Genomic DNA, 15,997 nt, shown 5'->3' on the forward strand with positions numbered 1-15,997 from the left:
CTTATATAGCGCAAAGCAGTCTATTTGGATTGATTTCTATGCCTCCCTGAACTAGAACGAATGTTTATTTTTTTAAAAAAATGTTTTTTATTTATTTTTAGAGAGAGGGGGAGGTAAGAAGAGAGTGAGGGTGAGAAACATCAATGTGTGGTTGCCTTTCATGTGCCCTCATTGGGGACCTGGCCTGCAGTCCAGGCATGTGCCCTGATTGGGAATCAAATCAGGGACTCTTTGGTTTACAGGCTACTCAATCCACTGAGCCACACCAGCCAGGGCAGGGCATTTCTTTAAAATATTTTTAAATAAAAACACACAAAAAATAAAATTATGAATTAAGTTACACAAAACTTAACATAAGAGTAGGCTGTTCTGGAGCCCAAATACTCAGCTTCATTATGTTAGTTTTAGTAATTAGTTGTTTTAATTGCCTATTTGGCTTTTAATAGTTATATACTTTGTGTATTTCTCATTTAGGATATGCAGGACAGTTTTGTTATCTTTGTAATTATCACATTAGTTCATTTTATATGTAGGCTTGAGCTAAGTGGAGCTACTTTCTCTGCTACTGGAGTTGAGTGGCATGACAGACATGTCTGGTTTAGGCAGGGATATCCACTCACTGCCTCCCGGTCTCATCTTGTATCTTCTTCACAACTTGGACTTTTCTGGGAGTGCAGTTTTCCTTCATTTCCATCGATCTCAAGCTCACCCATCTGTTAAGACCCAGCCTAAGGGGTTCAATGAGTCAGTGAGCCCTCTTCCTGCTGCCCTCAGCACAGTCTCCTCTCATTCTTTGGAGCCTTCATAGTTTTACCTACATGGCTCCTTCATCTTTTTCTCCCCAAGGCTGACCATCTGTTTATACACATATAGTTGCATATCTCTCCGAAAGATAGATAAAATTTCCTCAGAACCAGGGCTGTGCTTATGTCGTTCTGGGTGTGCTTCTCTGCCTCCTAAGAAGCCATTCACAGGACTGCACTCTGTAACCTTTGGCGTTCTTTCTAACTCCGAGATCCCACAGTTCCAACAGCCGGCAGTCAGTCAATAAATATTGATTGCTGGGCTATGCAATCTTAGGCATTCTTTTGTTAGGGCCTATGATGAGGAATTGTATTGATATTATCTAACTCCGTTCCTTCCATGGCCAATTCAGTGGTTGACTCACAGTCTAAAAGGCTTCTTTTCTGAAGAGTGTAGTTCAAACAGTGCCAGTGAATGGCCTTTTTGTGTGTGCGCACACTCTCACCCATGTAAATGGGCACAGACTTCCCTTCCTTTGAATGGATAGAATTTGTCTTATTTGTTACTTTTTCCTTTGGCAATTTAGACAACTCGGAGGTATGTTGAAATTGCTTCCCTGTGATTTCATGAATTTAAATGTTTACGATAGAATCCTGCACACACTAAGCAATAGCTTTCTAGAACTGAGCTTCTTAAATACATTTAATTTACAATAGTTTGGGTAACTTGCGTAAGTTCATTTATTAGCCTTGGCAAAAACGAAGGCATTCTCAATCATAATTTAGCTGATTGTCTTTCAAAAGTTCAAAGTCAGCTTTAAAACAAAGGAATTATGAGAAAGCAGTGTAAAGGAATAAATACGAGATTTGGAGCCAGAAGTCCTGGTGTGGCGCTCCGGCTCTGCTTCGTCTCATCTGTGTGCTTTACGTGAGAAGTTCAGACTCTCTGAGCTTCAGTTCCTTCATATGCAACATAAACAACATTGTAATTTCTACTTCACAAGGGCTCTGTGAGGTTAAAGTGGAGAGTTAAGTGAAACCTTATCTAATAAACTTCTTTATGGGTGTGAATGTTACTAAAATTATGATAATTTGTGCTACGGGCTACATCATTTATAGAAATCAAAAAGAAGTGAAAGACCAAACACCATTCAGAACTGTCCTCCTCGCAGCCCTCCACTCACCAAATCCCACGCTTACCATATGTGTGTGCTCTATTTCCTTTTCAATTGATTGTCTAGTATTTAAATAATAACAGACACACTTTCAGTGTTAATAAGTGACTGTGCCTGGCTGGCATAGCTCAGTGGATTGAGCGCGGGCTGCGAACCAAAGCATCGCAGGTTCGATTCCCAGTCAGGGCACATGCCTGGGTTGCAGGCACGGCCCCCAGCAACCACACATTGATGTCTCTCTCCCTCTCTCTCTCTCTCTCTCTCTCTCTCTCTCTCTCTCTCTCTCTCTCTCTCTCTATCTCCCTCCCTTCCTTCTCTAAAAATAAATAAATAAAATCTCTAAAAAAATAAAAATAAGTGACTGTGTTGCAGTTCAACTCCTGTGTTATGTATTTATGCTCTAAAATGTAAGCATCAATTTCTTATTCCAAGGTTTTGGAAACTAACATCAACATGTTTTCCTGTGCCATGGTATAGACTCTGCTTTTATTTTGATACCTTTTACTTTTCCCTAGATTTGAACATCAGTCAAGAAAAAAATGAATATTCATAGAAACCTTTTACATATTGCCAATTATATGCAAACACATTCAACAGATACTTGTACTTAATCTACACCAATTACATAGGTACATGATTTAGTTTTAAAGTATGCCTATTAAAAATAAATAGAAAAATAGACACATATGCCTTGCAAAATATGTATATTTCATCGCTAATGGTTTTGAAGTTTTTTCAGAATTATTAAGAGCATGTCTGTTCCTCTGTGTGAGTGTGTTGTACAATTTATTTCTGTGCCTAAACCTGAATCCTATTTCTGTTTTCTCTATCATTGCTTTCTTTTTCCTAGCTCTAGTCACTAATTGTTGGCCAGGGAGGTCTGGAAAAGAACATAGCTTTCATTAAAGTATTAAAGTTAATGTTTTACTGATAGTTTTCATTAATTAAATCCCAGCTTATTTCAGTCTCTTTGGTTAAGAAATAAATGTTACCAGACTGAAGGGGTCCATTTGCCTAAGTGCAGCAAAGTCCAGTAAGACCTGAAGAGGAGTTTGCAGCCAAGAAAGTAAGGGTTTTTTAAAGAGATGGTGCTATCCCCAGAGTCCTAGGTAGCTCGTGCCAAAGACCTGGCTCCCCGATGGCTTCCAGGGGGATGGGTTTCACTGGGAAAACTCATTAAGCATGGTGAGTAAGGGAGTTAGGGTCATGGCCAGGACTGTGGCCCTCACTGATTGGCCAGTGCCAGGGTCGGAGGTAGTTGATCAGTACATCTGGTCCTGATGTCAGCCATGGCCTCGCTTCATCAGCTTTCACGAGGAAGTGTTCTGTGGGGTTGTTCTGGAACCGATGCACAACTAGATGTTATCACTAGTTGAACAGAAAGGCTGTCTCTGTGGTCGACAGACTCAAGGAACAACTGGATGCTGACTACAGCCTCATTGCCCTGAGGGCTTCATGATTAAGCCAAGGGGAGACGGGTGGGTGAGTCAGGGTGCTTGGTGAGGCTAGTTTGAGTCAAACGAAAAAAATCAAAGCAAAAGTCCAGATTGAAGAAAATAAGATTTTTGCTTTCTGCGAGGTTACAGGAGCTGAGTGAGATGCAGGAATGGCCTGGTAAGAAGTGCTGCAGGAAATGACTTGCTTTTATCTTGTGTGTGTGTGTGTGTGTGTGACTTGTCGCCTGGGTGATAGAGCAAATTGCAGGAAAAGGTGGAAAGGAGAAAACAAAGGCTGTGTCCATACTGCTTCCTTTGGATTGGATCTGACCGAAAGATTGCTTGGGTCTGATTCCGCAGAGCCTATCTCCTCAGCAGCAGTGATGGGGAAATTGCTTCCAGGGCCACTGTAATTAGCTGATTCAAGTCAAAACAAACACATCCTGGTAACATCCATTTCTACCCTGACCCTCACCTACAGTTTTCAGAATGGGGATTCCTAAGTAGTTCTCCATGGAGTATTGATAATGCACTTCTGGTTTTAAATATTAATCTTTAATGGTGAGGAAAGAATCTATTTGTCTTGGCTTTAGTGACAGGTGAATATTAGTGCACGAATCTATTTCTTCAGTGCCTCGAAGCCTAAAACCACAAAAACTTGAAGTCTGCTTTTACATAGTTAATTTATGAAACGAGAGAGTTAGTTTTGTTCCTCAGTAACATTTTAATAAGATAAATTTACTATGCTGTGTGGCAGTATGGTGACTTCATTACTTAAATGCATTTTATTTCTTGGGTATGCTTTTAAGTTAGAAGTGTGTCGGGTCTTGAAAATAGAAAATGAAACATGTTGATACCTCCGATTTTCTATATTTTTAAAAATTATTTCACTTGTTTATTTATTTAAAAACTTACAGCAATTTTACATAGTATTGTTTCTTTAAGGAAAGAAGAGAGTGGCTGTTATATGGCAAGAATTAAAAGGAGAAGGTCAGTGAGATTTTCAGTGGATAGACTCAATTTAAGAAGCAATTAGAAAAATGAGCAACATAATATGCTAGTGAAATTTATTGCAGTTCAAAAAACATGTAGTCTAGATAATCTACTATATGACAAATAATAGAAATCAGAGATAACCAAATGATTTCAAAATATGATATTAGATAATAGTGATACTATAATATGACAAGTAATGTGATTTTCTTAATTAGCTATTCCTAAACATGCATTCATTCATTAAACTAGCTTTCACTGAGGGTCAGCTATGTGCCAGGATTGAGACAGAAGCAGTGAACACAGTGGACATGGTGTTTGCCATCAGGGATCACATTGTGGCCTTGTACAGGATGTGGGAGTTAAATGAATATGTTCACAAAATAGTTAAATATTTGATAGATTCTATGACAATATAGCCTATAATGAGAGCACATAACAGAAACATCTAATGCAGATTTGGTCTGCATGATGGCTGCATTGTGGTTGGTTTTGGAAAAAAGCAACATCTGAAGCTTTCAAATATTTAGTTTTCACCTGTATACAAGCAGTTTTGAAATGAAATAATGCAGTGATCTAGTTTGCATAAAATGAGATAAACATTGCTCATTTTAAACATAAACTTTAAATCAGAAGATTCACTTATCATAGATACCTTGGTAAGTGTGTGCTGCTTGTGTAATTCACCAGAACTTCCCAACTTATGTTAGATTTTAGAACTGTTAGAGAAAGAAAAAAAAAGTTAATTTCCAGGAAAAGATAAAATTAATTGAAAATTAAGACATTTTAAAGCTGCTTTAATTTGTACAGCTAGTATTAATAATCTGTGGTCAAAGCAATTTTAATATCTTCTCTTGAATATAATAAACAACTTTAAAATTAGACAGTACATATTTTACGTCACTTTAAAAATGAATTGATCAATTATTCAGTGAAAGAAATCATTTTCTTCCTAACACTGATTCTTGGGCACTGATGATCCATTGTTACACTGGAAATTAGAAATAGCCTTCTTTTCTGATTTTAATTTTTAAAGATAACTGCTTTGGTAGTGAATTGCAGCATTTTCATTCTACGGAAGTGAGTTAATATCTTGTTGGCAATATTTTAACTTACTAGTAGTTTTACTAACGTTAATTGCACCATCAAACTGGAAAACAATATTCGACCTTCTGGCACTGAAAGCAGAAATCAGCCTGTTAGTCAGGCTCAAGTCACAAGAAACACAGACTTAACTTTATTTAATACTGACATTAGTGCCAAAACTTGTTGAAGGAGTAGTGTCCTTACTTTTATGTGTGCAAATGTGATAAAAAGTTGGAAAACATTGCCCTTTCACAGCCATGACTTTGAAGGAAAGAACAATCCATCCCTGACCAGAGATGAGCAGGCCATTTGTTGATAGCATGCAGGCTGCTCAGATTTCTATAAAGAGACGGGAGCTATCTACTGATTGCATTTGGAGACTAGACAGCTACTTTGAAGGGAGTGAACATTCAGGTCAAGCTCACATCCCTCAGATCTTAGAGATTTGTAAATTGGAAAATCAGTGACAGCAAAATTACCATTTCATCTTTACTTGTATTTGCAGTATAAACAATGCCAACAACCCTCCCCCACGCCCACCCTTCTTATCCTGACATTTCACAGCCTTGAAAAGCCCGGAAGCCAGAAACACAATTAATTCAATGTTTCTTTAACCATGCAAACATCCCTTGTCAGAGATAGCATCCATAAGAGTAGCTGCAACCATTTAGATGCCCCTTGGTTGAATACTGTAGGGAGAACCATTATATTAGGTTTCTATGACTTCTCAAAGAGATGATGGCCACTGCAAACACATCTTTAAAGAAGGAAAGAGTACTGTCAGCCAAGATCTGCATCCAAGCTTTGGAAGGAGGCTAGCAAAATCCTACTCCCATCCCTGTAAAGCAGACATATATTTTTGTATTTTTTATAGGTGGATACAGTGCAGACCAAGAATCCCCCTGGCCACATTGAGGAATCGTGTAAAATGAATGTATGTGCTCGTAAGTGAAAAACACGTAATGTTCCAACTCAGTGTGTTGGATCCTAGTAAACCTGGATTTGTCTTCTGTAAAAAGAAATTGATTTCCAAGGGGCAGGATCCTTAGCTGATTAAAGGAAACTCTAATTTCGAAGAAAACAAAAATGGCTTTAAAATAAATTCTTTGCCAAAAAAATAGAGGATCAAACTATACTTTGCAAACAACTGAAAAAAAAATCAAGCTTTCAACATGGAATAAAGGAGGGATGTGAGAGAGGTTTTGCAATCTTACCATTACTATGAAGAAACAGAATCAGATGCCATCATACTCAGGAATATGAAAAGAACAGGAAATCCTTTTTCTTCGGTTTGCACTTGAATGAACTCAAGCCAAGAGTGGAGATGTGTATCCCTTTACTGTTTATATAGTTAACGTGGAGATTTCATGTAGATATTATTTCATTTGCCTTGCTTAAACTAATTGCATTCATTATGAAGAGCTCACCTGAGCCTGTGCTAGGTCAACAAAGAAAATGGACATGTATACCTCAGGGGTGAATTCCCAGAAAAATTAGACTAACACTAATGTCAATCAGGGAATGTGACAAACTAGCAGACATGAAAAAAAAAACAAAATTTAGGTTCTTCTAATACTTACTGAAACATAGTTTCTTATGGTATAAAAGCAAAAGATAGATCACAATACATCCACAATTTCTGATTGAGTTTAAGGTGAACCCCATAAGTATTCAAGGAATGTAGGGCCATTATATCAATAGGGAACTGGCCTTTAAGTGTGCGGTCCTATGCACTCGTGTATGCAAAGAGGGCTGTTTATAGTATTAAGGATGAATTGCATGTGTGAAGTACCTCTTTGCATCATAGCTGTCTGTTCAGTTGAAGGCACTGTGTAAATACGAAGTCTAACTTTTGTATGGGTGTGAGTGTATGTGTACGCTTTTGTGTGTGTATAAGTGGAAGGTAGTAAAATTTAATGATTGACATTTGCACTTCGGTTTGTTACCTAGAATGTAAAGAGGTAAACTGTCTCAAGCCATTCAAATGTGTTATGATGGTTGTTAAAGATCATTATTCACAAGGGAAGCCATGCCAAAATGGAGTGAGTACTGCAGAGGCTCTCCAATTCCATATATTTATTGCAATTGAGCTGTGTAAATTAAGACGGTAACAATGTCTGAAATAATGAGAGGAAGGAAGCTCCTGTGAAATTGGTTTGAAGAAGTTGAAAAGTCCAATTATCTCCTTTAGGCTATTTTGCTCAATGACAGAGGATGTGAATCATGGATGAGTTTATAGAATAGATTTGAGAAACATTTGTGTTTTAACTTAATATCTTTTAAATCTACTAATAAGTTACCTGTGTTTTTTAAAAAGTTTATTCAACCTAAATTATGTAAATAATCATAATGGACACAGATAAGATCATGAATATCTAACATAGATTAACATTTTTAAAATATTTTATTTTATTTTAGACAGAGAGGAAGGGAGGGAGAAAGAGTGGAAGAGAAACAGTAATGTGTGGTTGTCTCTTGCACACCCCCTACGGGGGACCTGGCGGACAACTCAGGCATGTGCCCTGACCGGGAATCAAACCTGTGACCCTTCAGTTTGCAGGCCAGCACTCAATCCACTGAGTCACACCAGCCAGGACACATTAATATATTATTTGTAGTTACCAGTTGCCATAATAATTTTGAAACTATTGTTCTTTGGTATTTGTATTCATTTCTTTTTATCTTGCCGATTAACTTTATAGTTGATTATTTTTACCTCTTTTTTCTACGTGACAATCAATTGAAGTTGGTATCCTGTCTATGTATGCTATCACAGGGTTTTTTGTCTTTATTTATGCTAGTATAATAAATGATAAGTCTATGAACTGTATAATTCTGTTGTATTGAATATTTTTCTGTGTCAAAAATAATAAAAATTACTCGACTTTATAAAGTGCCTGTATTTCCTGTTTTAATGATCTGTTAAAACAATGAGACATAAACATTCTCCCCATCTACACCATTTGAGAGTGAAGAACATAGCCACTTGAAGAGGAAGGCTCTGGCAGACTTTTGTGAGAGCCTAATAAATAACGTATTTATTTTTTAGAGAGAGTGGAAAGGAGGGAGGTAGAGATGGAGAGAAACATCAATGTGAGAGAGAAACATCAATTGGTTGCTCCTCACACGTCTTCCGATGGGGACCAAACCTGCCGCCCAGGCATGTGCCCTGACTAACAGCCAAACTGGCGACTTCTCTGGTCATGGGCCAACACTCAACCAGCTGAGCTGCACTGGCCAGGGCCTGTGTCAGGAGCTGTGATGTTAAACTTTGCTCTGCCACCAAACAGCCACATCCGACAGATGCGATGTTTGTGTTCTCTGGTGCTCTACTTTCTCATCCAGAACTAGTAGGTTTGAACTGTACTGTCGATTTTGAGATCATTTTAATTCTTAGCTCCGAAGGTTTTGATAACTCTGAAATATTGCAATGTGATATTTAATACTAAATCGTATTAATAATCAGCACTGATCATCTGTATGATGAGAACTTCACGTTATTTTTTGACTTAAATCGACCCACATTTCAATGCATGCCCTAAGACTAAGGGAAATAGGAATTTACAGTTGTTACTGTACCATTCTCAGTTTGACTTAATGTAATATGCATTAAAGTATAAATAATCATGTTCTGGGATCAAAAGGCCCCTCTTAGTTAATTGAGAGAAGGGGCACCTAAGTATAAAATCACTCAATTTGTTCCTGAAGAAATCTTTTTGTTCTGCATGAGGTCTAATGCATCCCTGGCAGAATATTAAAGTGCGAGAACCAGTTTTTCTTGCTCTTTTACCCCCCCAAGGATTGATCAGCACATGAAGGTCTCTGGGACTTCAAAGGCATGTGTGGACTCCGATCCTCCTGGTAGGGTTCAGAGAAGGAAACACTAGCCCCTGGTGTTTATTGCTGTAGGCTCTTTCATCTAATAGTAATTCTCTTCTTAGAAGAAGCAACAGGCAGAGGAATCTTGCAACTATTACAATTTCGTGATTAATGTTTAGTAGCAAAGTGCTTCACACAGAAAAGCAGTACTTTTATTTTAGTTTCCTGCTACTACTCCCACTGGGAGAGGTCAGAGAAACAGTGGGAAGCAAAATGAAAGCATGTATATTAAGTCGAGTTTTTCTCTTTGCAGCATTCTGACTTGCAAAATAGTGTCACTTTCAAAGTCACGGAGGTGGCGTGGATAATCTTCAGGGATTATTATTTACAGAATTGGTCACACCACACTTTTTTTTTCATTTAGGTGAATTTGCCACTTATGGAACTGATTCAGATCATAAATTTCAATTTAGTCGAGGTATTCTTTACAGGATTAGAAATTTAGGTGGGAGAACTGCGGACTTCCACCAACGAAGCTTCTCCAAGGCCCCACACTCTCTAAATGAAATTCTTATCCTTGCCTCTTGCCTCTGGACATTTAACAAAAAATTGAAGACTGGACTTGGCTCAAGAAAAGTGCCTTTAGAGTAAGTCCCTCTTTATCTGGGGGGGGGGGGTATGGTCCCAAATCACCAGTGGTAGATGCCTGAGACCGTGGATAGTATGGCTAGTACCAACAGTATGTACACTGTTTTTGTCCTCACACACATACCTGTGGTAAGTTAGGCACAGACAATATTAACATCGATAACTAATAATAAAATAGAATAGTTGTAACAGTATGCTGTAATAAAAGTCATGTGAGGGTAGCCTCACTCTCCCTCTCTCTCTCTCTCTGTCTCTCTCTGTCACTCCTTCATGACCAAGAGTGCTACTAAGTGAATAATGGCAAGGCAGCGTTTACAGCATGGACGTGATGGACAAAAGGATCATTTATGTCCCAGGTGGGACTGAGCAGTTCTGCATGTGAGATTTCATTGCACGACTCAGAATGGCGTGCATTGAAGACCTATGCATTATTTATTTCTGGAATTTTCCATGTAATATTTTTGCACCACCACTGACCACAAGTAAGTGAAACCTTGGAACACAAAACCTTCCATGGGGGAAGGGGCTGGTGCTACTTTATAGATCAGAGGAGCAACTGTGAACATTTACCAATTGAAAAGTCATGTTCAGAATCCATCACTGCAACTAGACTTGAGTGGTGCATTTGTACATACACCACATAGTGTACAAATGTCCAATTATAATGTACAACTGAGTTCTTTTTTATGTATGCAGTAAAATTGATATATATACACATAAGATTGTGTGTATATATATAAATACACACACACAATATTGTATATCAATTTTACTGCATATGTAAAAAAGAACCTACCATCATATCAGATTTACATTGGTAAAATTGTACCAAATATTAAAAAATTAAATATTGAGGATTAAAATACTATCGGTTTTTAATTGCTTTTATTCTGTGTCCTTGTTCTGGTAAGTGTAATTTAGTTGACCTGGTTTTAATATTTCTCTGATAACTTTTAAAACAAACTATCAAGAATCAACTCTGTGCAGGCACTATATTAATTGCTCTATTCAATATTTATATCAAATTCATAAGGCAGATGTTATTGTTGTGGCACACACCCGGTTTACAGATGAGGAAAATGAGGCCTGGCGAGTTCTGGTAAGTTGGCAGAGCGACAGAAATAGCAGGAGATGGAGGGGGGCTTGGAGTCCTGCCTGTCTGGGTTCCGAGCCTGCACCAAACAGGTGAGCCATAGAGCTTTCATATCAAACACTGTAATAGGATGGGTGTGTGAGTTAGGTTCCAAAACTATTTGTGGGCACAGAGATAAATTTTTCGGCTTTGTAGAGCACACTCCTGTTAGCCTGGGTGAGGCAGATTCAGCATGCATGAACCAGATGTGAGAGGTAGTCAGACATTCTAGTGAGTAAAGTGTTGCAATCTGCGATAGTAGGTCTTGTTTAAATACTAAACACAGGACAGAAGAAATTCTTCTCTAACATACTTACTTGGCAAACTAAAAATATTATTGCTTGCATCAATTTTTTTGAAAAATAAGGCTTTGCTACAGGAATTTGGGTGGACTGAGGAAAAGGGCAACTGCATTCTTCGAACAGAGAGAACTCACAATCTAGTGGGAGTTCCGGCCATGCAGGGTAATTACTACAAAGGCAGGTGCTAAATGCAGGGTGGCATGGTGGTTAGGACTGCACTGTCTGTAAACCAGGCTGCCTGGCTTACATTTACAGGTTGAGTGACCTTCAGACAAATTACATCTCTCTGCCTCCATTTCTTCACCTGGAATAAGAAGTTAATAACAACATATACCTTATAAATTAGTTGCGGTTATTAAATGAGGTTTATCCAGGCAGTGTGTGCATAACATAACTCAGTAAATGCTGGCAATTACTAATTTTCTTATTGATGCTTAATACAATTGACGTGTACATAGAGCATCATGGTTTCTGACTGAGACGTTCATGGTACAAAATAAATTAAATATCACTGTCAAAAAGTGAAGTAAAAGGCACCTCACAGGAGAGGTAATGCCAAGCCCTCAATATCCCCTGTATACTGTGGCATGAAACTCAGCAACATTGTGCAGGTCCAGCTTCTCCAGAGAAAGTCATCAGTTTCTGGTCTGCTACGATTCAAATCTTGGAGTTCTGTGAGCTGTAATTTTTTCAGGCATAAGTGAAAGGAAGCTGCAAAAGCTGAAATCAAGCGTTTGACACAATTCAATGATGAAAGTTTCTTAAAGGTCAAGAAACAATTTGTGAAGATCACTATGTCTGCAATCACAAAGGAATACGATTTTCTCCAATTAGTAGTAGTTTAAAAATTGTGAAACAGAAGAATAACAAATTATTTGTCAGATTATCATGACTAAAGAGAAAGCTGATTATGATAATCACAAACAAGTCACTGTTATTTTTTGCAAATATTTAATAAGTATTTGTTACATATGATGAGGGCTCTATTTTCAGAGTTCTTGATTAAGCAGAAAATGTGCTGCATTAATCGGATGATGAATTTAAATGTATGAAATATAAACAACAAATATTTCCTGAATTGAACTGGATAATATTTAATGTCCAGAAAGTCAGTGGCTTTCATTTTAAACATAGTAATTGGCTAATTGTGCATATTTAAGAGGATAGAAAAAATGAATAATCATTGAAAATGCTCAGTTTTTCTTACCGAAATCACTTTTTGGATGGGATATATTGACTAATAATTGTGACCGTGGAAAATGTACACCGCGGAAATGGTGCCGTGTTCTTGGGAATACGTAGCATTGTCCATGAAAACATACGACAATTATATTGTAACTTCATATCACAGTTTAGCAACTGAACATTTGAAAAGCAGGCCAACTACAGATTTTATTAGGTCATAAATTTTCAATAATTTTTACATTTTTTATGAAAGACGTAGCTACTGTCTATTTTTATGGAACTTAATGCCACCTTAGTAACTATCTTATGCTGCTGTCTATGAATGTCTAATGAGGAGTTAAAATTAATGTGAAGAGAAATGAATATTTCCCAGTCTCTTATTTCTAGCTATTAGGGGAACAATGCACATTTCCTATTTCAGGAGCTTGGCGTTCTGAGATCAGGTACAGCTCAGTCTGTTTTCTAACGCTGCTGCCCCATGGTGTCAGTGAAAATCTGTCTGAGTAGCCGCTGAGGGGAGCAGGGGTCACTCATCTTTCTTTTCTCTGTGTCTTGCTGTTAAAGGCGGGTCAGCAAGGATTCTTTTCTCCCCTATGTGTCAGACTCCTGAAAGAAGCAGGCATTTCTATATGCATTTCAGAAAGATCAGAAACTGTCTGCCTCCTGATAGTACATTTCGAGTGTGCTCTAACTTCCTGCTACAATTCACATCTGCTGGTTGACTTTTTAATACCTCTGCATACTTATTATGTAAAAGTCTGCCAGATTTCTGAAGCAAAATTAACACTTGTTAAAAAAAAACGTGTTAAGAAAGACACTGATGATATTAAGGAAACAATTTATCACATGAGCCCTTTAATAAAAATCCTTTGATAAGTAGACACAAACATGCCTTGCTTTTTAGATGGAAAAGTTTGTGAAAATGTTTTTGAGGATGACTTCCAATTAGTAGTTCTACCTTAAGGTTGGTTGTATTCAAATGAATACTAAGGATTCTAAAGACAGGGCCTTTTTATCTTCCAATAATCCATTTTGAATGCTCGGAGGAAATGCGGTGCGTGTCTCGCACCCGGACTCATCAGTAATTGTGCACTCTTATCATCTGAGATTAACATTTGGGGTACAGAGCATGATTAGAGGATTCTAAATGCGTGGTTACCAAGCTGAAATGACGCAAAAGTTAACACAAAGTGATCCAGCAATCTATTTCATGCAATATATATCTTATGCCAGTTAATTAGCAGTTTAATTAGCTTGATGTTTCGTGTTGTGACCTAAGCCGTTGTACTCCCAGTGGGTCTCATGGAGACAATGGGGAAAAAAAAGCTTCAGAATTGTTGATAGCTATGTCACATGCCACTGGAATAAAACATAATTATCCCTTTTCACGATAAAGAACATCTATATGTTCTTTTAAATCCGGAATATATTTTTTAAAAGGCATTTTATGGTATGAACTACTTAAAAAAAATAAAAGCATATTAAATACCTGCATGAGCTATCATGTTACATTAACTACATTTTAAACTGCAAATGACCACGAATAAATGCCTAAAGCAGTGATTTTCAACTGGTGTGCCACAAAAATGTGTTAAACATGCAATACCTGACTGTTTAGTCAGGGACACTGGTCTCTTTTTCCTTAAATTGTCCAATAAAAGGATGACAGCAGCCAACAAAACAATAGCTGTTTAGTGTGAATGATTCAAACATATACCTATTTTTTGTCAGATTGGCCAAAAAATATAACATTTTTTTTCTGTGTGTCACAGACTTTTAGTAATTAGCTGTGTGCCATGAGATGAAAAAGTTTAAAAGTCGCTGGCCTAAAGTATTTTGAGAAAAAACATGAAAGATATGTATTAGAGTGATCATATTTTTGAATATAGAATGTGATTCATAGAATTCTACTAAGGGCTATTGAAATTACTTACAAAGGGCCGCATTTTGGAGAGCCACAATGGAACTCTGCCTTCGGACAGGCCTGAGGAAAGAAAATATGCATCTCAGAAATAATTTATCAAGTGCATGCCATGAAAGGGGTCTCTCATCCCTCCTTCCTTCCCCAGTGAGAGCACATTGAGATTGCGTGTTTGTCTTTATTATAGGAAGCAGAAGTTTCCGCTGAGCCAAAGACAGTCAGTGCCAGCAGGCAGGCTCTGCCTTTGCACAGCAGCGTGAGGAGTTGCCCCAGCAGCTATGGGTGTTGGCCTGTAAAACTCAGCAAACCTTCTGGAGGGGTTTGCTTTCCTTTTCATTGTACGCAGCTGATGATTCAGAACATACAAGGAAAGAAAGTATTCTGAGGATCTGACTAATTTCCCTAGACGTAGTGGGGCTTTCTTTCCTGACCACTGAAACCTGCTGGCTTCCTCCTTCATGGCTATGAAATTGGGCGATCCGTTTCCTTCCAGTCTGAACCCTCCAGTAGGTCCACAGGGCTCTTTTTCCCTTTCAGAAATTGCTCTGTAGCCTCTTTTGACTGTTAATGTATGGATGCCATTTGGGACATAACTGGTTATTATGTTGCTCACAGATATTTTATTGTACACAGAACCGAGTATTTATGGAAATCTAAAGTCACTGTTATGCAAAACCTTACAAAGAGAAAATTGTTTGAGTTTTATTTTTCCCCCAGACTCTTTCCCTTGTCTAACACATCAATTCAAATCACCCCCTTTTAATTTAGTAGAAATTTTTGGCACGTGGAATAGCAAGTATATAAAAACTATAAATGTTTAGTTAGTAGTATATAATCAATTGGAAGATCTATTTTCTCAAATGAGGATAAATTTGAGTGTGTGATAAAAAGATAATTCAGTAAACGCTTGTGCTAGGATGGACAAAAAGATATGTGATACCTACACTTGTTTCTTTTTAGTTTGGTGATATATCCTCAGGCAATCAGAAGGCTGCAATTAAAATTTTGGTGTGAAATTGCCTGATCATGATCTTGTCTGAGAATAATCTTTTAGTTTAAATATTTTTACTTAGTATTTGAATTACTGTATTTGTTGTCTTTTGGATTTCCTATAAACATGTGATTTAAATATATATATATATATATGTAATTCATAAATTAAAAGTGGGAGTATTTAGAGCAACGATTATGAACTAGTCTTTGAGGCTTTGCAAGTTGCTTAACTTCTCATGTGTTTAAATGAAAATAATAACAGTGCCATGCCATTATTAAGAAAGTGGGTGAATTAATATAATATAAAAGTTACATGTCATACAAGTTCATACAGCTTATAGCCACTGTCTAGCATAAAATGAGCAAGTGTAAGTAACAGCTGTTATTAAAGAAAGGATGAAAATGTGGCAGAGGCGCTGGGCTTCCAGAAGCAGCCTGAGCACATTGAAGAATGGTGCCTACCATGTGGTATGTGTCTCTCCGTGTTTTCTGCTACTAAAAACAGACAAATTATGTTTTTTGGAAGACTTTGCTGGTCTTGAGTTAAGCAGGGATTAAACTGCA

The 15,997-nt window shown here is 37.6% G+C and overlaps 1 protein-coding gene across 5 annotated transcripts in view; it reads left to right on the plus strand.

Moving 5' to 3' along the window:
- The window catches only part of PCDH7 (protocadherin 7), a 405,370-nt gene that overhangs the window by 56,536 nt on the left and 332,837 nt on the right, over positions 1 to 15,997 (plus strand). The window contains exon 2 of one of the 5 annotated variants that reach the window (XM_045834096.1): positions 6,308 to 7,930. The exons of the other annotated variants lie outside the window; for them this stretch is intronic. Within the exon in view, the coding sequence (XP_045690052.1) occupies positions 6,308 to 6,385 (78 nt within the window). The 3' untranslated portion in view covers positions 6,386 to 7,930. Of the gene's footprint in view, positions 1 to 6,307; positions 7,931 to 15,997 lie in introns of those variants that run through there. 5 annotated transcript variants of the gene reach the window in all.

This window comes from Phyllostomus hastatus, unplaced genomic scaffold, assembly GCF_019186645.2.
Source record: "Phyllostomus hastatus isolate PE091 unplaced genomic scaffold, TTU_PhHast_1.1 phas_contig_196, whole genome shotgun sequence".
In the NCBI taxonomy this organism is placed as follows: Eukaryota; Metazoa; Chordata; class Mammalia; order Chiroptera; family Phyllostomidae; genus Phyllostomus; species Phyllostomus hastatus.